Source organism: Trichoplusia ni, chromosome 4 (genome assembly GCF_003590095.1).
Source record: "Trichoplusia ni isolate ovarian cell line Hi5 chromosome 4, tn1, whole genome shotgun sequence".
Lineage (NCBI taxonomy): Eukaryota > Metazoa > Arthropoda > Insecta > Lepidoptera > Noctuidae > Trichoplusia > Trichoplusia ni.
The window spans coordinates 14,394,868-14,419,447 of NC_039481.1; the positions used below are offsets into that span (position 1 = coordinate 14,394,868).

General features: G+C 35.6%; 1 protein-coding gene across 2 annotated transcripts in view; it reads left to right on the forward strand.

Moving 5' to 3' along the window:
• Window positions 1-23,276, forward strand: part of LOC113493138 (zinc finger protein chinmo-like) — a 48,203-nt gene extending 24,927 nt beyond the window's left edge. Inside the window, exons 2-7 of one of the 2 annotated variants that reach the window (XM_026870960.1) lie at window positions 21-166; window positions 16,740-16,963; window positions 17,109-17,434; window positions 17,674-17,879; window positions 18,122-18,334; window positions 18,580-23,276. In XM_026870960.1, coding sequence (XP_026726761.1) covers window positions 21-166; window positions 16,740-16,963; window positions 17,109-17,434; window positions 17,674-17,879; window positions 18,122-18,334; window positions 18,580-18,827 — 1,363 coding nt within the window. In that variant the 3' untranslated portion in view covers window positions 18,828-23,276. The remainder of the gene's footprint in view (window positions 1-20; window positions 167-16,739; window positions 16,964-17,108; window positions 17,435-17,673; window positions 17,880-18,121; window positions 18,335-18,579) is intronic. The other variant, XM_026870961.1, reaches the window with a different exon arrangement.
• Window positions 23,277-24,580: the final 1,304 nt, after the last annotated feature.

Consider the following 24,580-nt stretch of genomic DNA (forward strand, 5'->3'; position numbering starts at 1 on the left):
ACGTATAACTTCCATTACAGGGCAGGTATACGAGGCGGCCCGGGCATGGACTCCCAGCAGCAGCAGTACTGCCTCAAATGGAACAGCTTCGGGTCAAACCTGGCCACATCGTTCGCAAATCTCTGGAACTCCGAGAGTCTTGCCGACGTTACTCTGTACTGCGAAGGTAAGTGTTCAATATAAAAAAAACAACATAACTACATACTAACGTATGTGAACAATGTTCCATTCCGAGCCACCGTTGGTTCAATTTGTTTAACGATTGATTTTCAGGCAAATATGACACTTTAAACTCTCAGTCAGCGTTCCTTCTATAAAGCAAACTCAATTTTTGTCGATCACTTTACTGACATGTTATTTTATCATCAATGATCCAGCATACCCGAATAAAAGAATTTTGTAAAGAAAATACTGCTCGTAGTATAGTTATCTATGATGGTTATATTCAACAACCCAAAAAAAATAACGTTACTTAAAACTTCCTATTTATAATTAAAAATAATAACAGAACTGAAATAGCTCTATTGGTCTAAAAATTTGCAGTTGGAATCCGAGGCCAATGGCGCATAGGTATTGTCGTACAAATATATCACTAACTTGTTAATTGCCACGATCTACTCGAAAAACCGAGGCCTTTATTTGAATATCTCTGTTATAAAAACGCATATATTTTCCTTATATCGAACAATAATGAATCAAAATAAGAGACATTTTTTTCTACGGTTTCTCTACTTGCTTACTAGTTTCATATCGATCGCTTGCCTAGATTTTGACCTAACCAGAGTTCTTAAATATGATCACGGGTGATTGCGAGTAGAGCTGATTTTGTGTCACAAAAATAATGCTGAAAACGAACCCTTTAATTTTTTCTTAACTACACGCTTCATTAAAATTAAATTCTTATTAAAATCTCGTATATAGAGTTATGGTTTTATAACCTTGTTTTAAAACGTTAATTAAATTAGTTTCGGATTCATTTTATCAATAAGGGGCAGGGTGTTTGTGGTACCTTCGTTGTATCTGAATTCCTAATGCTTTAGCAACTTCCTTTGGGTTCAGAACAATGTATGTAATGTTGTCCGTATTTATTAAAATCTTGGTATATTACAAAGAAAAATCATTTTGTAGACCTTGTTACTAAGCCATCATCTTAATATTTATGAACAGATCATAAACTTTCGAGTCAAACGTCCCTACCGGATGTAAAGCGATTAAATTGTAACTAATTTGCGTTTAACATAAACTCCGCTTAATTTGTTAATTAGGCTGTCTTTGGGACAAACACTTCACTTTCAATTATTTAACAGCGAGTACTTGTATTGTTTTATAGTTCAGATAAAGTTTGTTTTTTCCTTGATATAATGGTATGCAATCGTTTTATGATATGCAAATATTATCATTCTAATTCGGAATTTTAGAATAATATTAATATACACAGTATTTGAGCGCTATTTTTTTATCAAAAGCTGATTATACTTATTTGACAATACCCGTCGCGTCATAAGACCATAATAATAATAATAAATAATAATAATAATGGAATATGAGCCTTAATCGTGAGCTTAGTCAAGCCTTTCCGATAGATTCATGAATTAAGTTCTTACAATAACACATTTAACAAAATATTGCATTACAAGACTTTTATTCAATACTCAAATAAACTTATTATACCAATTTCAATGTCAGTTTCCCGGGTCTAGGAAATAAACAAAAAGTTTAGGTAGATCAAGGTTTTGTTCACCCGTTTACAGTCGAGTAAATTATGCATAGTAGCTTTAATCATTTGTTATCAGTTATTTATCTAGTCAGTGAAGCGGGGAAAATGGGTTACTACGCGCGTAGGATTCGCGCTCGGTGCGTACATAGCCTTCTGAATCAATCAAACCATGGAACGACACCGTACGTGTTTCGTAGTAAGCCTAGATTGTTATCAGCTACGCTTTTAATTCACTAATGCACAAACTAAGACTATATATGGTCTAGGTTATCTTAAGTAAGGTATGCTACGGGTAAATCGTCTAATCGGAATGTAACTCAGTTAATTCGATCTTTGTACTTTGTAACTGCCGATTTTGATAAGGATTTTTAATTACGTAATAAGAGATGTGATACAAACATGTCGGATAACTACCTAAAAATTACCTTAATGATTTTTAACATCTGTATTTGAACTAGGTACGTGTTTCGTAACCCAGGAATTTTATTATCACAATTTATCACCTAATACCTAACTATATAATGTCATAAGCAAGCGTGCATGTCCGCGAATCTTGCTAAAGAGATAAACAGGTCGTTGACACGGTATTGCGATAAATTGCCGCTGTATTATATTTTTTTGGCAATGTTTGCGATACATATTATCAATTTTTTTGACTGTCGCTAACGCTCGATGCATATTGGTGATTTTTTGCGGGTTTGACCATGTTTTTTTTTATTTAACAATAGTGTTTATTTTTCCTGTATCTACTTAGAAATTATTTTTCCTTTACAGAAAAACGGTTTTAACTTAACATTGCACAAGGTTTTAATAAAATTTGTAATAATTAAAATGAAAAAAAAATGTATCACTCTTGTTTAGACTACACAAACACACATACAAATCTAAACTACATTTTCGTTACTAATTACAAGATTTATTTAACAATCCGTCCGAAAAGAAAATTAACATTTTTGTGAAGGTTAAATTAAAACCGTGTGTAATAAATGCGGAGTAAATAAAAACCATCAATATTTCTAATTCAACCCTACGACTGCGAGAGCACATAAAAAATCCGGAGCTTAGCCAAAACCCATTCGCCGTGACGTTCATCAACTGCACGCGTAGACGAAGAAATATACACAAAATATATTACAGTACAAGTGCATTTTATTTTCGTGTGTAATAATTCGTGTGGCCTCCAAACTTACACGTGTCGGCGGAGATAATGAACTTGAGGTTATCTATTATTGTAGTCGGTTTTTTCAACAGATGACGAGTGCATTTAGCTTTATCTTCGCCAGTCAAAAAAACATGTTTGCATCACACTATATCGATTATTTCTGGTTTATGCGTAATATGTGAGTAAGATAAGATACGTATTTCATCCGGTCGATAATACATGCAACGCAGTATGCAAAATAAATAAATCTACTTTCATAGGTTTATTTTTTACGATACCAGGTGGTACATGACTCATTGATTTCATAATATTTTTCACTTGTTTTTTTTTCAACATTTTGTCGTGCGCAAATATGTTAACCTTTTAAAACTTTTATTACGTAACAAACAATTTGTATTTCAATTTCTATTGAATTTGAGCTTTTTAATAAATTATTACACAAAAAGATTTGAAACCAGTTCCTGAAATATGAGACCACATATCTGTGCTTGACGTGAAACGCTAGGTCATAATAAATCGCTTACAAAAGGCTCTAGGCATGACAGGGTTAAGGTCAAAGGACAGGATAGTACCAACACATGTCGTTTGTTATATAACAAAACGTTAGCAACAATTTTATTAAACACGGTTTTCCACATTTCGGGATATCAAAATGATTACACAGTTTTTGTTCTACATAATAGAATTTTATAGAAAATATAATTACTTTTTTAAATTTCGCTTTCGGCAGGGAACGTCGTTCGATAGCTGTAGGGTATAGTTCTATACAATAGTGAGCGACGTTCATGCACCTAATTATAATCCCTTGGTCACCCCTTCACCGCCAGAGATGGGGTGACGCCCGGACTCCGAGTATGTTGTTTGGTCTCTAATTAGAAGGGACCATAATTACTCACTTCTAACAAAATACCTTACTACCAATCATCTTTTGATATTTCAAAATAGAAACCAAGGCGGAGGGACAGAGACAGAAAATGTCTACTGCGCGTCGTGAGTCACTTATCGATCGCTTTCAGATGGGTGATTCTTAATTAGACATTTCAATATCGACCTAGTTTAAACAGCCAAAAGGTTGTATTTACTTTGTGTTCACGATAGTTCACGTCGCGTTTAATAAACGTCTCAATACTACGTCCCATCAAATTCATTTGATAGTTTCGGCAACGCTCCGTCAGTGCGCGGAGCATCCCCTGTAATTACATAAATCGAAATGTAACTCGTGCATGCATGAGGCGGTACAGGTACGTATATTTATTCAAATTTGACTGTTAATATAACGCGTCACGTCTTTCGTGAGCCCACTGTGATCGACTCCCAAAACTGTGGAGTTATTACAAAATTTGCAGACTGTGGGCCGAAATATAGGTAGGTAATTAATTTGTTAGCACAAACAATTAGAAAAATGGGTTTAGATTTAAAAATGAATTCAAAGTAAAATCAGTAATTTTACTTGCCTACTAAAAAATCTTGCAAAAAGTTAGCAATAAAGCTTGTTATGAACACGGACTGTCTATTGTTTTGAATAATAAAAGTAAACTAATTGGAAGGTCGAGTTATTGAAAGAGAATTCAAGTTCACAAAAGAATGAAGAAAACGGAACCATGATGACGCAGTTATGACGTTTTTCGCATTCGTTACGCAGGAAGGCAGAATGGCTTCCTTAATTATTTTTAGTCAAGTATTAGGGGATTTGTTGGACTGTAATCAGGTTATAAAAGTATTTAACGTCAAAGCACATGTACCTAATTTTACAAAACAAATGATGAAAGGGAAAGAAGCTCATGAAGGTCTAATTTGAAATTTAAAGGAACCTCTGACCCTAAAATTCTTAACACAACTTTAGTATTGCAATTTGACTGGATGAACATAGTTTCAAAGGCAACAAAACCTGAACCAGACCCTTTGAAATCGTTTAGGCCCTAAGGGATGAAACAACCCACACATGAAAAATACAGGCCGCCAGTTCTCCAACACTAATATTACATACGGCAATTTTAGGCCTAAGTTTTCGAGGTCGCACCGAACAAGTGCTAGACGCAAGAAGGCGAGGGCGGGCGGGCGAGGAGGCGGGGGTAAGCCTCCCCGACGCGTGTGAACAGAGGGGTGGGGGGGAGGCTAGGAAGTTTGCACTCATGGCCCTTCCGAAATGGAAGGCTTATAGTTTAAGCGAGTTCTCACGAAGACATTTTAGTTTTAACCTACCCCTCTTATAATTATTACGAAGTGCTCGTTTGATTTCATTGGTTATTCATGAATTTAAATGGCGATTAGATAGTGTTCGAAAGCTGGTTTTTGATGTGGGTTTGGATAGAAAATTGTATTTTTTACTACTTAATTGTTGTAAAACTATTTTAATTTTAATTAGTCGTTTATTTTGTACAATAAAGAAAAAATAATTAGAATAAAAACAAGTTGATAGTAAGCTCGTGCGCCGCTGAATAAAATTATCCAAGGTAATGCAAATGAGTAGTAACTAATTACAATCCATTTTTGTTATTCTCGAACTCAAAAGCTCCATATTTAGTTAATTATAGTTTCATTATAGATTTCGATTCTTTCGTAATAATATTGTAATCATTCACATCGTACGAGTTCAGTGAAATTGAGCCTATTTAAGAGGATGTCGTGTTCAAAAACTTGATATGAACGTGTTCCAAAAACCCGTTTAGCAATTTCGCACGTGTACATAAACTAAACCTAATTATAAAAAAAAAAACCTGATGAATGTAAATTGTTGTGGCCTGCAGATACCTGTGAAGGATTTTGTTCTATTTAGAAAGAGCAATTACTAATAGTTTTTTTTTGTAAGTGACGACGACGACTGCATTCTATTTTAAATTCTAGATTTCGTCACCACATTTTCTTTCGAATCACCGATTGTCAGTGGAGTTTTCAATCCAGCAATCAATACACTAGACCATCACAATATTCTAGTCTATTTCTCATCATCATATTGTACCACGATCTATACTTAACGATTCTTCCAAGATTATCCTCCCAAGTGTATGCTTGGCAGCGCATTATTACGGAGTATATTTATCGATACGCGTAAAAGAAGTTGCAGGAAAATCTGCGAAGACGCGGATAAGGCTTGGATTTCTTCTGCCACTTACCTTCCGAGTTAAGGGGGATGATTCTCGTTTTCTACATGACTGCTTTGTCCTCGTTATGAAACTTCACAAGTGGAAAACACTGTATAAAATAGGTTCGCTAATTGCATTAAATAGATAATTGAAACCTGCTCTTAATAGGCTCTTTGTTATTCTAATTTAACTACTTATGTACGGTAAAATGTATTTAAAGTTAAAATTGATAATAAAATAGAATTTATTTTTAAATGTATTATCTCAAAGTAGTTCAAAAACATCAGCAAATAAAATGAAAGGAGGAAGATGTGACAAAGTATCCTGAAATAGTTCTATTATAGAGGTTAAAGTTCATCGCGGTTACAGTGTTGCGATGTCGTAAATACTGAATATATTAAAACTACACAATAACAACCAAGTGATTTGAAACACAGATAGGAAACTATGTAACGTCTGTACACCTAAATAGAAACACACTTCTCATTTTAACTATTCAAGTGCATCAAATACAATATCCAACAAGTACTAAAACGAAACGAAATTGATTCTCTGGCCTTGATTATAAATTCAGTCAATTTCAAATTTACGATTTCATTATTGTCATTCACATACAATCTTAAATCAATGTTGCTGACAGATTCAATTTCCTTTGCACTGGTTTCCTTAGAAAGTAAGAGTACATTTCTCAGAGGCTTTGGAGTAAAATCTCATTCAATTTTAACAGTCGAATTCACTGCGTTTTCAAAGTCTATGCGGAGCGCATCGAGGCCCGCTTTTCTTATCGACCGTGCCGGTATATGTGTCGCGAGGCAACCGGCCCCCAGTCACCCTCGCTCGCCCACCCCCGCCCGGCTCCGCTTTCCAGCTACGAGCACAGAAACTACTGTGCTCAGTGTTCCAACTGGACAAGTTTCCAATACTTACTCATTTAGATGTTTGAGTTCGACTTCGGTTATATCCAAAGTGATTTTAGTTGCTTGGATTTGACCAGACTTATAACATGCAAACATTATGTATGCTAGGTTATAAAAAAAACCTCCAGTCGTCTTTTATTTCGTTTTCGTGATTCGTTCTCGATTTTTACATTGTTTTTTAGACGCGTCAAATGAAGGGTTCTGTTCTTTTTGCATCCTTTTTATGGTTTCACCCTCTGGTGTGAATTGAGCTTGCATTTATTCAAATTTACGAAGGGCGTGTTTTATGTTGACTGTTCACGAATCGATCCTAGCTTTTTACAACCTTCGCATCTGGTAAGATAATTTAGAACAAAAAGGTTTCTAGATTATTTTAATAAAAGAACTTTACACACCTGCGTCAATTTTATACCAGACTTGTTAAACTGCATAAACTAGTCATAGTTTTAATAATTTTAGACACATAGTGACTGTATGCTATTGATATCGCTCGTTACTATTTTTTATCATAGGTGAGTGATAAAGGTTTGATAAAACTTGCAATAGGCAGCTCTTGAGCTGAATAAAATGGTCAAACTTAAGATACTATGCTGATAACGATAATAAAAATCAAGAACTCATAAAATAGTTTAGAATTCCATACATTTTGGTAGTAAAACAACACAACCTTTAGAATTATGAAGTGTCAGATATGTTGCTTGTCGTTGCGATTAAAATTTCCCAAAATGTCAAGTGAGGCGCCATGCCGCTCCCAAAGGAACAGACTCACGCCACAGATAATTTTCCTCTCTGAACATGGATTTAACGGGAGAAGTAATTTGTCTTTATTTAAATATTATTGAGGACAGTCCACAAATCAGCTGTTACAGTAACAGACACTTTATTACAAGGGATTATGGTTTTATTTCATTGTTCATTGTTTTACTGACATGTATTCTCATACTAGTTTCGTACTATTATCGCTTTTATTACAATGTAGTAAGTTTGATTTTCGACGTTCAAGTTTATCGCTCTCGTGTAATATACCTTACAAGTGTGGTATTACCCCTTTGACTGCATTTACCTTTTATTGATCGGCATAAACTGAAGCTTCTGTACTTGTAAAATTATTACTTTTTAACAGAAACGTACAGTTTAACCATCTGCAAAATAAGAGTTTTGACTCTACCCCGCTCTATAACATCTTTATTTATCTGAAAACGTAACCGCAAGGCCATTTTTCGGTGATTTTATTGACGGCCCTATATCACTAACAATCGTCCCAGTTTCGGATCTTGAATACTTGATAAGACCCACCACTGTACAGTTTTACGTGTCGTAGAAGCCTTTACGTTGTATTTATAGCTCTATTCCATGTAACTATCGATTTTGTGTTTTCAAACAGATTTTATAACATCATTATAGTACATTTACCTGTATTCAGTTAATAGTTTACAAGATGTTACTAACGTTCTTGAGTATCTCGTTAGTTCGAATAGGTTTTTATAATTTAAGGCAATAAAGAATTGGACTAGTGTTGAAGATTATTATCGCGTCACGGCTAGGGGTTGAATTGAAAAGCAACTATTATATAGATTTTTAGAATATGTTTAAGCTGTCACATAAAGCCAGCTATCTTTCTTTCAATATCACTTCAGAATCAAAATTGACAAAGAAATACCAATTTCGCCATTTTACGTTATAATTTAAATCACGATTTAAAACAGATTTTTCAATTATTTCACTGAAACTATTACAATAAACCGTTGGGAAAATCCTTGTTGCCTACAGCTGTGCATATGAAATGATATAGTGACCATCGATACTTCTATTATAGGCTATTTCCCTACCGACTCTACAATTACTGTCGTGGGATTGTATACACCTGATGTACTACGGACTTTACGTTTTGTCATGCACATGTCATGTATGAGTAATCACTATAGCATTATACCTATATATATAGGCATATTTTCGTAGAACTGAGGGTGTACCAATACGCGTTTGAGTAGTTACTGCAGTTGTCGAAGCGCGACAACGCAATACATTTTGTAGAGCGCCGTCTCTTTTTTTCAATTTTAGTAGAAGTCGTTTATTTCTAGAAGTTAGTGCATTTGTTTTTAAATTGGTGGCTGTTCGAGTTCGTATTACGATTGAAACACTCATACATGATAAGACGAATAAAATGTTGTCTGTTTATACAATCAATCTTTTGGAAATCCATAGTTTCTTTACTAAGTTTTTATCTTTTATTGATTCAATTTATCGATAAGTTAACTGTTCGATACCGTGGTGTAATTTTCATGAATTACATTATTTTTAGCTGATAAATTCTTCTACGAATCTGTGTATTTGTACATTTATTACAACGATTTTGAAGCTCATACACAGATAAATATGCCTATTTTATGTTACCCAAGGTGGCTATTACAATACACATTTACCATCGCTTGTTTGTAATAACAAGCATACAATGAGTTGTGTAGTCAGACACAAACGAATCAGTAAAAAAAAAAATATTTCAAGAAAAAAAACAGAATTGTATTCGTTTGAATTGATATTGAAGTGTGCTATTTTAGTTACTAGGCTGGAAACCACAAATATGAATGATGATCCGTTGATAAGTTACGATCTACGCCCACTTCATAATTTACGCACAAAAACTCATGGGTACGTAAACTTGTTTCGTGCCAATACGTATTGTAAACATAAATTAATACGTGCTACAGTGCGTAATAAAAAAAATCTATAAAATTCTAACAAGCCGCTGCTCGCACGATCTAGTAGAAAACAAAAACTTTTCATCACGCAGGCCTGGTCGAAAAATCAAGGTGTTTCTGCGGTCGGCCAACATCACTGAGGAGGGGTGGAAACCTCCTTTTATGCCGCAGCGGGGTGTCCCCTCCCTCGCAGTCTATATTGGAGTGCATTATACACGTAAAGCAGCTCCCCCTGGCGGGAGGCCCTGGAATCTCCTGTATAGTTGTGCATATTTAGTGGAGGCCTAATTTCTACCCTCGGCGCATGTTCCCCTATTGATTTGCGAGGGATGCGGCGGAAGGGTTAAATTTACCTTCGCCAAATTGTTCAGTTACGATGATTGAGCAGTTTCGGTAATCAAAGAGATCGATCGTGTGCAGTAGGCCTCGCTTTTGGTTAATTTTCTGTTCGGTGAGACATTTTCCATTGCCATGCGTTTAGGCAAAGGTTTTGTGAACCTAGCAAAATTTCTAGAAAATAGCAGTATTTAAGCGGGAGAATGTAAGAAAAATATTTTCACAATATATCCCTGTGCCCTGTTTATCACAATTCTTTAACTTAGATTTATGTTTCTTTTCTTTCATCTTAAACGACATTCAAAACGTACCTTTCGTTCTTCATTGTGTCAAAGCCAAAGCTAGTAATGTACCTGCTTCAAAGAATGTCACATCACAGATGTTTTCGTGACGTCTTTCTGTTACATTATCTATTATTTTGTGAACTTGTGTTTTATTGCTATTGACAAGGACACACGTGGCACGTGTCGATAAATCTAGACCTCTAGACAGTGTCTGTGTTCTTATCAATGTTTGTCTGAGTCATAATTAATTAGTATGTCAGTTATGAAATCGCCTAACAAAGGCATGAACACATTTACTGAAACACGCCCTAAAAATCGAATGCAATAGTATTAGAAATCAGTACACGCACAGAAACCGAACGTCCGAAGCGGTTCACCTAGTTTTCCAGCCACCCCCACTCCCTGCAAGATTGATTTTCTCTCGCGCATTTCGCTTGCACTTTCAGTAGGGGTGTGTGTTGCCGTCCCGCTCCGGCAAGGCTGCGTGCCTCCCGCGCCGACCTTGAATTCGGGAGGCACACCCGCCGGGCGGGATGCGTTGTCATATACATTATGTTGGTGTGTGCGTGCGGCCCTGGAATGGGGTTAGTCGTCCTCCCCTGTGATGTCGTTTTCACTTGCATCCGGGCTTTGAAGCTTATATCTATGGGTGGGGAACTCAATTTTCAATTTGATTTCGCATTTGCTCCGAATTTTCGGCTTTCGCTCCCGGATGCTAGGGAAATCGCAAATGTTTGTAGCTTTCTCGTGGTTTTTTTGCGTCGTATTTTTTAATATCGGCCCCTTTATTAATAATATTACTTATTTTCAATGACTTCCCATTTTTGTAATGGATTGGATTTTGAGCATGTCCCATCAAAGGTATCCGAGCCCGAAATTACATATTAACTGAACTTATTAAATTCTAGAATGTTTATAGCAGTTTTTGTTCTGATATACTGCATTTTAATTAAATTTCTAGATGTTATAGAGTTGTTGCTTGACGACAAGGTATATCGAGTCTAATAAAACTGTAATCGAATGTTAAACTCTGACAAGCTAATAAAAACCGTTGCTCAAAATTAAATGTTTTGCATCACAATAGATTTGACACGTGACTTGAAGATTTATACCAAATTATTTTCAAGTTGTCTCTACAATTGGTATTAATTTACGTTCGATTCGGTTATTCTGTAGTTTTACGATGCACTGAAACGAGCTTCGTTTGTCGAAGTAATGATGACCTTTTTTATAATTTTCGAATAATATTCTTGGTAGAGACAAATGCTTGAAGAAATAGTATACACCGTTCTTTCGCCTGCAATTGAATTTCATATTGAGTCACAGCCCCTGTTTCAATAGGCAGTAACGAATATATTATTTATCATAAGAGTGGAATGCTATTTTTAAATCAACAAAATATTCTGCACAAATAGAATCGTGTCTAGTTAAACAACAAAACACTTTTGTAAAACGATTTATCCTACTTGTAACTAGCTTATTGTAAATCAACATTATACGTTATAATTCAATCAATATGGTTCTACCATTGAATAGTACGATATCATTGAATTTTTGAAGTTGTACTACATAAAAGAACGAGTCATAACCATCCTTATAATCTATTCAGTTGCCCGGTGACCTATTTACGTCGCTCCGCGTTGCAATGTCGTATGGTCACAGGGGCCCTCGTTTGATGCGAACGGCATATTTGGGCATACACACGATGGAAATAGGACGCAACGTACCACTCTAAATGCTGTCAAGAATTACATATTATTAACGTGTGCGGTTTTTTGACCTGTCGTATATAGAGTTGTTGTTCATGATAGAAATAGTGACGAACATTTTTAGTATTATTGTTATTTTATGTTTTTATTAAAGGCGGTTTTGGTACTTTTTTTGCTATTTGAAGCCATAGTAATATTGAATCAATTCGTCATATCTAAAAAAGTCGAAACATCATTGTATCTATTTGCTTTCTCAATAAATAAAGTAACATTTTCAGGCAACTAGCACACCTTTTTTATACATGACACACAAAACTAAATTAGAGTTATCATAACACAAAAATAACGCGATCGTGGCAAAGGCATGCACACATGCAAGATAAGCGTTTGTAGGTCTTGTAATGGGGCCAATGTCAGTTATGTTGCAAGCTGCGCAAGCGACCAATGTCGTTTGCTCATTTCCTCGTTACGCGGTGCGGTGGCGCGGCGGCGGGCGGCGGCGCGGGCGCAGCGGTGGGCGCATGCGCTGTGCGTTGTGAAACTGCAGTGATATATGCGATGATAGTCGAGCTTTGTGTTACGACCATCAATTGGATAATTTAATAGGTCTGCGAGCGGATAAGAGATTTCTTCAACGTTTCTTTTGAAATTTCGTAATATTTTTTTGTTGTGCTCTACTTTTAAGTGAATGAAATGTTTAGACATGATAAATATTATGTTTGTCTTGTTAATTTTGATTACATAATTAACGAATGATCCTTATATTGTTGTGAAAACACGTGGATCGGCAAACTTTAGGAGAATGACGTTGATTGATCTATTGTAGAGTTACTAGGTGTAGGTTGTCCTCAGTACCTTACTGTAACCACACCTATTGCTAATAAAACTAAACACCTTGCTACTTTAACTGACCACAAGAATGTAATATTAAAATATGCCGCTTAGTTTTTGCGATGTCTTTGCCAAGGCTCCATATTTCACATGAGGATTGTAGTTTAAGAAATGTATAATAAATGGCCACGCAGTTTCAGCTTGACAAGGCATTGGAATAAAAAAAATTAAGAAAATCTTCGCTATGTATTGAAATGAATTTTGCAATAATCAAATCGTATGCCTCGATAAATAAGTGATCGAAATCGACACGATATCAAAAATAATATTTACAAATCTGTTTACAAACAAATTCATCTCTTCAAAATACAGAATTCAAGTCTAATGTATTGTTTACGACAACATCATAATAAATAAACACATTTGAAACATTCAAATATGTATAATTAATTTAATTGTACATAAATACTTCACACTTATTTTAATTCGGATACAGCAGGCCTATACAAAATCCGTCAAGGTCAAGACAGTTAGGTTGGTACTGCGTTAAGTATCATGTGCCATCAATTTACATATATTATACAGATATTTATGTTATACATATATTTCCGTGTTCACTTATATAAGGTATCGTATCGTATCAGGCTAAGGGCTTGAAGGTATTTGTCTGATACCAGATTATGATAAATATGTTGGATTAACACGTGATATAAGTATCTATAATCTACAATGAATGCTTGATTTTTGTGCGTATGGATGATTATGATTGTATTTTTCTGATTTATCTGGGATAAATAAAAATAATAAATACGAATATTTGTTTAAGTACGAATTTCACTAAATTTTACATTATAATATATAGAGAGTGCATGATACAGTTAAATTACTAAATTAGAGATATGAAGAGGTGGCTTTGAGTAAAGTCTACAGGTTTCGTCTTTCCTTCGTTTTATTATAGCTGTCTTGTTAGCAACAGCCTATTAATATTCTACAACACAGTAAAATAGAATATAAATAGACCTACATGAATACGTGGTCGTTCGACTCTTGCACACAACTCGCTCGGATTAAAAACTATCGCAAAAAGCGTGGTGTTGTTTTTTTTTTACAATTTATATCATTCAGCTGATATGATGTACTAAATCTAACAAAATAGATCGAAGAACAAGGAAGTATTTGAAATAAATCCGTGGGCGGGGTTCGTAGGAGCGAAACGGTCGTGCAACGCTGTGCCTCAAATAAGGCCGGTTACATCACTGCGATTGACGTTCTACTAGATACTGAATACGAAAAAAAAAGTGATAAAAATATACAATAGTAAAAATTAGTCGAGAGTAATGTATCGTCTAGAAAAAGACCTGGACTGAAAAGTTCTTTCTCTAGAAAATGTATTAAGTTACAATTAAATACTTTATTAACTTGAGTTTATTTTTGAAGTATTTTGTTTCAAGCTAGTTTCGGTAAATACGCATAGATTAATAGTTCAAGGAAAACTGGTTTCCATATTTAGGAGGAAAAGGATTAATCTATTTTATTTATGTGCCGTAACTACGATGTGTTTTGCGCTGTGGTGACATTTGATTATGAAATATACGCCTGTTTTTGTTGCTATGTGAATGTTACGCGTAGTTTTATTTTAAAGCACAAGCGTCACGTTGCCGTAGAGGTAAATCATTTTACTGTAAAATATTTCTCATCTAAAACCAAATGACTAAGGGATTATATCGAAGAAGGTTGGTTACAGCTAAGTGCAACTAACAACAAGACTTTTGAGGCTCTACCACTACGTCCTGAAGTTATATTGCTTTTACAACCATAGAGGTTGTAAAAGCGTAACAACACTATTCACGGCGTAAAGCGGCATCTCTCTTCCACACCCGCAATATCATTACTTTAAGCCTTGGTGACAGACCCTCTGTACTATCGTAAAAGTGTAGGATCTGTAACCGAATTGAATTAAACCTTATCCAACAGAAATTTAAATTTAATTTCATTGGTACCTACTCTGTACAAGTCTTCTCATCCCAAACTATGTTGGTGTTGGGTTAGTTCAAAAGTCTAAGTTTTGCTTTCAACCACGTATAGACGTAAATGACAATTAAGGTACGATTTTTTCAGGAAACTTCGGAAATGTAAATAAATAACGTAGCATTAATATCTATGTTAGAAGGTCATGCAAATTAACGCAATATTCGCAAATCATTAAGCCTAATTAATTAGAGAATTATCACATTTTGTGCAATATATTTATTTAAATATTTATTATAAACGGTTATAACAATACCTGAGTTTTAATTAAGAATACAAAAAATAATTTACGTACTGTATAAACCAACCTTGTGTGCACAGTAATTTATTTAGTAATGCCTCAAAAATAAATAGCTAACAAAAACAATTTTAGTTCCTAAAACTTATTGAAAAAAAAAATGCGTGAGTTCTACTGAGCATTCCTAGTTGTTATCAATCGTCGATTAATCAGAGTGCGTGCGGCCGGCCTTCCGCGGCGCATACGACCGCGGGTCCAAGGCTAACCGTATTTTGTTCCGCGCTCCGTAGTGACGTAATAGATGTAAGTACCTCGGCTATCTATAGTGCGACCGGTAGATACCGTGCGTGGCCTATATCGGAACATAGTAAAACATTTTTTGATTAAAAACATACGAAAACATTGAATGCATAATAAAAGTCAGAATGTATCTGTAATTCCCTGAATTGCAGTTTTCAACTCACATCATTAATCCGAAAATACATTATTAATTCGATTTTCCACGAAATCGTGAACAAGGAAAAGCTTGAAGAAATTTTGAAAAACTAACGACGCTTGTTGATTGATGTTTTAGCGCGTACTAATTTGATAGCGTAGCGACATCTAGCGTGATTGATGTGAACTATTTGATTTGGTTACGATTACGACTCACACTTTTGTTAAAAGTTTACTGACTCCACTAGCACTTCGTATCTAAGAATATCATTTAATAATAGACTGCCTTTTTATATCTTTTATGATTACCGAGATTGTTAAATTTTAATTTTAAAGTTAATGATGTCGTATTTTCGAACATTTAACGAAGTTACAGTAAAATTTATTCATTATTTTGAGTTAAATGTAATATTAATGAATTCTTACGGATTCTAGTTTAGTGTGTCAAGGGAAGATTTCAGAAACAATTGGAAGACCTTCAAATAACTTTGAATTGATTTAGGGACAAGTCAGCTGGCATAGATGTCAAAGGAATTTAGAAAATTTGAATGACGTCTTTTTTCAATGGATTGTCTAAGCTCTCCAATGTTTTGTAGGAGGGTCGATTTATTCGAAATAGCACACATAGCATAAATGACAGAATATACTATATAATAGTAGAGACTTCCCAAACTCATTATTGTCATATTGCAACACATTGGCTATAAGTCTCCAACGATCACGGACGTTCAATATCTAGAGACCAACGCATAAGAATTACATCCATTAGATTTGTGTTCCCAGTACGTAGTAATTTAAAAGAAATAGTAACAATGTTTGATACTTTAGGTTCACCAACATGAATCTTACAATATAGCTAAACAAAAAACGAAAATAAATCCTACTCCCGATTCATATACACACAGGCAAAGACGTTTCTCTCGTACGCTTCGCAGAATTGATCTGGGACCAGTTACCTTGACTTTTGTTTATTGTTTATTGCATCGCGTGGGCTGGACTTACGATGTTTAATATATTCAAACATATAAAAATAGACAATAGGGTCATCAGGATTAGCCAAGATTCATCAAATACCAGATAGATTTCTGAGTAACGGATGAGATTCCTGTGCTTGTTTGTTTTCTCTCATATTTTTGGAGATCTAATGTTTTTGATAAATGTGTATCGATGACGAATCGCGTGAATGCTGGATCATTGGGTATTTTTGCGAATAATATACATCAAACCTATAGATACAAATTCCCCTTTAAGAGACTCGATCTGTCAGTCTAATATTAAAACTTGGGTTATATTGTTTCAGGACGCCAATTCAAAGCGCACAAGGTGATCCTAGCTGCGTGCAGTAAACATTTCCAGGAGTTGTTCGACACCGCGCCGCCGAGCCATGCTGGCGCGTGCTATGTCATCCTGGAAGCCACCACGGCTGACAACATGCAAGCCCTCCTAGAATTTATGTACAAGGGCGAGGTGCACGTCAGCCAGGATGCGCTCTCCAGCTTTCTCAAGAGTGGAGAGAATTTGCAGGTTCGTTTGAAATAATGGTCACAGATTTATTATTTCGGCAAACACGTTATTACGCTACTGTTTTAAAATAATATACCAGTACAAAATATTTAGTTATTTTTCCTATCATCGGAAAATCGTCCTAAGCACGAAAAATCTGTTCCAGGTCAAAGGCCTGTCTATGGAGATGTCTCCGGACGCCTGGGTGAAGCAGCAAACCCAGCAGGGTTCCGGAGACCGCCATCAGACTCGCATTAAGACCAGCCCGGTGTCAGGGTCAGGGAACTGCGAGGCGCAGGAGTCAGCCACTCCGTCTTCGCATACCGCCACGTTCGCTCCGATCATGCCACAGTATGGGATGCCGATACACGGTAGCGGCAGCATGGGGCGGTATGCCCCGCCAGCTCACTTGCCTCTGCACTCCGGCTCACACCGCAGACCGGCTCCACCCAAGCCGTCTCCGTCTCCGAGCCCACACGCTAGGAATTACAGGTAATATAGGACGTGATACAAGATTATAGGATAAATTAGAAAAAAAACAAACCTTATCATTACTTAACTTGATTCTTGTCACCTGCGTGAGGTGTCATTAGCAGTGTAACATCTGAATAAATAGTTTGAAACTGATTAAACTTGTGATTTATTCTTGTAGTTTTCTATTTACATTACAACAATGCTTTAACTAAAATACACATAACGCTTATTTCACGTTGTTCTTTTAATAATTTCAGGCAAAGCTCATCTTCATCTCACTGCGGCAGCGTGGCCGACGAGCCGGACACTCGCTCCTCCCCGGGCGCCGGCACTCGGTATGAAGAGAACCCACCAGACTGCACATCGACCCTCGGCAACCCAATCAAGAACAACGGATATGAACGCAGCGCTTCGGCTAACGACGAAATGGGTGAACGACTGCCCAACGACCAAGGCGCTGAAGGTGAGTCTTAGGAAGTTCATAGAGTTGGATATTGTCACTTTCGAGTTGATGTGGGAGCTTTACCAAAATTTAAACCATTTTCACCATTTAACCATCTCACCACAAATCACATGAATGGGTCATTAACATTGGCTATCACAACTGCCATACTAACTCATAGTAACAATATTATCACTCACTCTAACAACATATTTTATTGCCAATTATGAACTTATGAATTAGATTTATAATTAACTCGATAGTTTCGGCATCGGTTCCAGACTTACGGATAAAGAGTGAGAACGACTACCAGCCCCCCGGATATAACAACTCCCCGCCGCCGGCGACGTCACTGCCCAACGCTAACTACCACGACAAGCCGATAGAGACATCCCCTGTGCCGCCTAAACCAAGCCCCGATATCTGGCCCACTAAACTGATCACAAGCAAATCTGGAGGAATCGCTACTGCTGACGGTAAGACCTTCTAATTGTTTGAGGTAAGTAACCTAATAACTTACTTCAGATGGTTTTTATTTAACTTGCTGAGCGAATGTGTTTAGTTGTTATGATGTTTTTTCTTAGTTCTATCAGTTACTTAAAATTTTATGATTTGGTTTTGTGCCTAAAAAAGGTCGCATTAGATTACCAATGGCGTTGTCATAATATGAATGAAGTGTTTTTTGTTCAGTTAATGAATACACTGAGCCCATGTGTTGCAGGTAAGAAGCTGAAGTGCCCGTACTGCGAGCGGCTGTACGGGTACGAGACCAACCTGCGCGCGCACATCCGGCAGCGGCACCAGGGCATCCGCGTGCCGTGCCCGCACTGCTCGCGCACGTTCACGCGCAACAACACGGTGCGGCGCCACATCGCGCGCGAGCACCGCCACCAGGTCACGCCGCACCTGCCCAGCGCGCCCGCGCACGCCGCGCACGCGCCGCACTCGCTCCACAACCACTCGCAGTAAGCATCCAAGCGTTTCTTCTCGATCTTATTTCAACCGAACTACCTCTGCTCCGTCGGACCGGCCGCGAGCCGCGTCTCGAACTGTGTTTAACACGCGTACAATAATATACCTCGTTGATGCATATTATGTAATCAGTATCTACCTCAGAATTTGATCTTAAGATTTTTTAAGGTTTTGAAATTGTGCGATAATTGTTACTTAATTTAATAATCATGTGTGACTTGAATGGTTGCTCAGTACTCGTCTCTGTCTGGTACCATGTTTGAAAAATGTCGTACCTTTTATTGCACCCTCATCGCGTTTAAGTATCTTAAATATTTTTTGCAAACTTTTAGTAATATGTCCAGTTGACTGTGAGATGAAGTTACCTTTTATAGACGATTTATTTTGTGCTCTCGGTCGAGTTATGACATAGCTTATAATATAATACCTGAGCTAGGGAATCTAGAAATGTTGTTGAGACTGACGGTCATAGGCTAAGTGTATGTAAATAATAGGAGAATGTTGTAAACCGCCTTGGCCTAGGTTGAAACACGCCTATAACGACACTCTGTGGCAAAACTACCTCTGTTGCTAGATTTTTTATTTTTATTTAATTACACTCACGTTATGACAATAGACTAGATTATTATGGTTTTAGTTACGCATTCAAACATATCTGTGATACAATAGAAAACAGGCTGTATAATTTATATTTTTCACATTTGCCACTCTGTCGGTAAGGTAACAAAAGGGAAAAACGTGCGAAAATATACGGAAAGTAGAGTTTCAGCAGTTTTTGACTGTACAGTAAATGAGGAACGGTTTTAGTTTTGTACAAAGTACAATTTGCCCTAGAGACATAAGTAGTTAGGTAAAAACGTGTTATTAAAAAAATGGCATGTGAGGTTCGATGCATGAATGTGTAAGCAAATCCATCATTGTCGTTGGTAACAGGCTCGCCTGGGCGGATGTTACTATTGAGACCAAATAATTATATGTTTCAATGGGATGGTGTCGATTTTAACATTCCGTTATATAAAGATTTTTTTCGTCTTAGTGCATTTATATGAAGGCCACTTACTATTTTATATTCCTAGTCATTTCAAGTGCAACCAGTTGAGATTTTTTAAAGAAAATAATTATTTAAATGATAAATGTTAGGGGCAGTCGTCGGCGCCTGTGTATTATATTTTGTTGAGTCGGCGCCGGCGCTGCCCGCGTGTTATACTTCATATGTATACATTCAGCTGCAATAAATGGTTTTAGTTACATAAAACAGATGGTACAGTGCCAAATATCCTCAATTTTAAGTTCGCATCGTATTATTTATTTTATTTTTGTTAAGTGTGAATGTAGCGACTGTGTGTTATATTCCTGATATTTAGGAATAAGTTGCATTCATATTTATTATTGTATTTATATTTTAGGATACACGTCTTATTGAAAATATTTATGACGAGAATTATTTGAAAAGGCTCAGTGACTTTTATAAACATTTTAGTTTCTGATGTTAAGTACCATTTTCAAGACAGCGTTTTAGTTATCTTTGAATGGTTCCTACTTCGTTATGAAATACAAAAATGTTAAGTTCTATTCATATGTTACACCGACAGTTTATTAATTCTATCAAATGTTTCAATATACCTCTTAGATTATACGTATGAGTAAAATAGTTGTAGTAGTAACACGTGTTAGTAAATTTTTGATGTCGTCAATTGTTGTCCTTTACCTTACACCGTTACATATTTTGTGTGTGATGTATGAATAGAATTTAAACAATGCGTAGTATCAATAGACCGAATAGAAGCTATATACAATGAATATCTGAATATTTTTAGATTCGATTAGACAGGCTATTTTAAACTCTACTTGTACACTGTTGTATATTGATATTTTTATTGAAACTCTCTTTTTCATAAAATATAAAGATTCGCCAAAAAAACTTTAAGAGTAAATCTATTTTGATTTCTTACGTATCATTCAAAGTTGGGTCGTGGAGAGATAGTTAAAGTGGCAAGAGTTCACAGGCTTCAATAACTAAACAAAAGATTTATGAAAGGTTTCTTGAAACGTATATTTTCATTTGAGTATGATAAGTAAATTGACGTAATATTTTCTTAAAAGGGCAAGAATGAGCGAGTGAATAGCTGTTACGGTTTCATAATAAGATAAATGTTTTATTAAAAACCTAAAAAACTAAAAAAAAACAATACAGTTTGAGGAATGGCCCGGGGGAACTATTGTCGATTTTTGAGAATTATCGCACAGAAAATTCCTTTTATTTAATTTTTCCTGTGACCTCTAGTGGAGTTGTTAGGGTGGTGATTACCGGATAGGTTAGGTTGCTCCTGTTCGCACTGTGTGCTGCACTCAAGACAATGATCGATGACATACTTTGCTCTGTCGCGTACAACATCACGAACGCAGTGCCTTCAGTAAAACTTAGATGGAAACGGTCCATAGAACAATTTGAGGGAACCACATACTTACATTTTATGTTGACCGAATCCTTTGTAACTATTGTATAAAATTTATTATCTTTCATTTTACTATCGGCATTCTTTATTAAGTGTATTATTGTTAAGAAAATGTTTTTTTTGCTATTTCAATCGCAATTGTTAACATTTATGTTTATTATTATTGATGAGAAAAAAATATTGTTCTATTTTTGTCATTTCGTTTTTTTTCTCTTATGAATTCAAAATTCATAGTTGTGATTTCTTTTGACATTTAATGTTTTTTGTGATACGTAAAAGAGAATTGCATTAATGCATCACATTTTTAGCTTTTTTTTCTTATAAGTAAAAGGAGGGATTACGAGTATGTCTATGGACTATAGACGGTTGCTGATGTTAGCGGTGGGCACTAGGGGCTCGTTATTTTGAAATCAATCAATGGATTTGCTTCTTTCTAAATTTAATAAGGTACAAAACTTAGATTACAATAATACATTTCGTCAATTTTACAACATTTTTTGTCGATCAACAATGTTTGTGACTACATTACTTTGATTCAAATGATGATTGTACAAAATTCAGTATACAACACCTTTGGGATAACACGTCTAAATTAAGTTGTCGCATTGTTAAAGCTAATTAGTGGACAAGTTACTAGTGGTCCCTATTAGTTGTAATGTTATATTTGATGTGATAGGAAAATTCACATTTAGTCAGTGTTTTGCAATCCCTCTCCATTGGACTTGGCCGATCTCCCTCACACGGTATGTAACTCTGTTAGGCGGCTCCGGCGACCACCTCGCAGTGGACCCAACATGCGCCGGCACGCTACTAACTTCTTATATAAACACGATTTGACTTCTTTATTCAAATTTAAGTTTAATAATGTCGCTATTATTTTACTTTTTTTTTGTTGCTGTAAAGCATTATTGCTGGATCAAAACTGCATTTAAGATTAAGCACATCATTTTGTTCCGTTTTGAGTTTCGAATGTAAGATTTATTTTTAAGATTTACCTTTCTTTTTTTTTCTTTATTTGTGTACATGAAAATCGCGAGATGTCGTGATGGTAAAGCCAAAGATTGTTACGGGTATGGTGACCCTCTGCCGTCACACGGCTGTGTAGAGACCTTACATTCAGGCTGTATAGCCCCGGGCGGCGCGCCCGCCCTACATGTTACAATGTTATGTAACTTTGAATGTAATCTCCTACATAGCCTTTTAGTTTTAATGTACGTTTATCTACCTCGAGGAATGTAATTTAGTTCGTAAGTAAGCTTTTAAGTAGATTTTTATATGAAGGAAAAATATAAAATTTTAGATTTAAGAGTAATGTGAAAAACTAAAAAAAAATATAAAGTACAAATAATGCTACCTCAGGATTCAACTTAGTCATTTTCAAATTCTATAACTGTTCTGCAGATGTATTTAATAATGTCTAATGAATATTATAAATTACTTATCAGATTTTCTCTAAGTACTTGTTCTTTGTAAGTGCTGTTAATAACATTTTTAAAATTTATGAAAATAGTTTTAAAAATGTGAGTAAGGAAAGTATTCAGTTGGCAAGCTGACCATAATAGTATGAAGCACGTTTATTTGAATCTCTGCAAGGTAGTGAGTGCTCTCAACTCAGTGTCATGCTCAAAAGAGGATATACATCGACGTCTGTGTGTTAGCGACTCTGCGAGCTCGATCCGAGCTGGGTTGACGGTCTAAGTTAGCGAGTAAGTGTTAATTAGGTTAGTTACAATAATCTCATCGATGTACCTCATTCGTAAGCACAAGCGTGGGGGATCGGCCACGAGTCAATAGCGACGTAATCTAATTGTACCTTCCTTCACTCTCAGGAGTATAAATTTTTATTCGTAATTTTTATTATAATTAATTTTTCCCAGTTACTTTTTTGTGTTTCATAGATGTTACTATGTTTTAAGGAGACGAAAGAAAAAAATGGAGAAATTATTGTTTGTTAGGTTTCTGCGAATTAAAAAAATGTAACAAAATTATTTTTATTTGTTTTTATTTTATTTTTATTTCCTTTTCTTTATTTTTAAGTTCCTTTCGTTTGACTTCGACAAGTTACACCCGTCCATCGTGTTTAATGTTTATTGTGGTAAATTTAAGAGCATTATTTAAGGAATTGACGTTTAAGTACCTAATATTCATAAAATAGTTGCACTTAACTGGACAGGAAGTATTTAAGTAATCATTGGATGTTTTTATATTTTAAGGGTGCACTATTATTATTGAATCGATCGCGAGAGTACCTCGGGATCTTTACGAATTTGATAATAAAAAAATGTTCTCTCACATTTAATGTTATGTAAGTCGTAAAATTATGCTCACTCCCTCACTAGAGTAACTTCACAAAACGTAGGACTGAACGAACGGTTGGCTGGAGTCTGACGCGCTCTGACGCGCTCTGACGCGATGGTGTGAGAGGAGAAATGAGTAATTGATCATTGAGTAATATTATATTCCATTTACTTCACTTTTCATGGTAAAAGATACTGGCTATTAATGTATTGTCATCGAACATTCAGGATAATTTCGATGTTTCAAAATAAGCGAATTATAGTCTCTCATGACTGTATATAGAACATTATATTATGTCATAAATTATACTTACATGTTTAACCTTATCATCTTGTTAAGTTCGAATGAGGTAAGTCTCGGTGTCACTTATAACTATGTTCTTGGTGTCATCTTTGTGTAAGTGTACGAGATAAAACTCTTAATAATATGCATAAAATTATAAAAAAAAATGAAAAAAAAAACGCAACGAGCACTCTTGTCTGCAAGAACTAAAGTACAAATTTCTGAAGTCTTAACGAGTTACTGCCAGTACAAATTAATTAATTGAAAGTAATAAAATAAATGGTATCCGTTTTTTATGTAAACGTTGCCAAAATCGTATTTTTTGGGCATCAGTAAAATAATTTAGTGTAGGTTATTTGGTGGAAAGTACAAATTCAAATGATATTGATGCATAATGTACAGCAGCCCGCGGTTGTTAGGACACTTTGGGCGACCATTTCGTATCGTTTGATATCTATCTTTTTGCTTTTCAGTTGCATTCTTATCATTCGAAAGCGAGGGTATACAATACGGCCCAACATCTAAGTAAGTGGTCAAAATAGAACGATGTAAAAACGGTGACTTATCGATTGTAAACCAGGATGGTTGTAAAACTAAGTAGGATTTTGTACGTAGAGATGTAATGCTTAATGAAAATACGGTCGTCGGTTTGGTGGTCTATGTCTGTAAAGGAAAAGTGATTGTCTGTGATTTTTTTAAGCGACTTTTTTATAT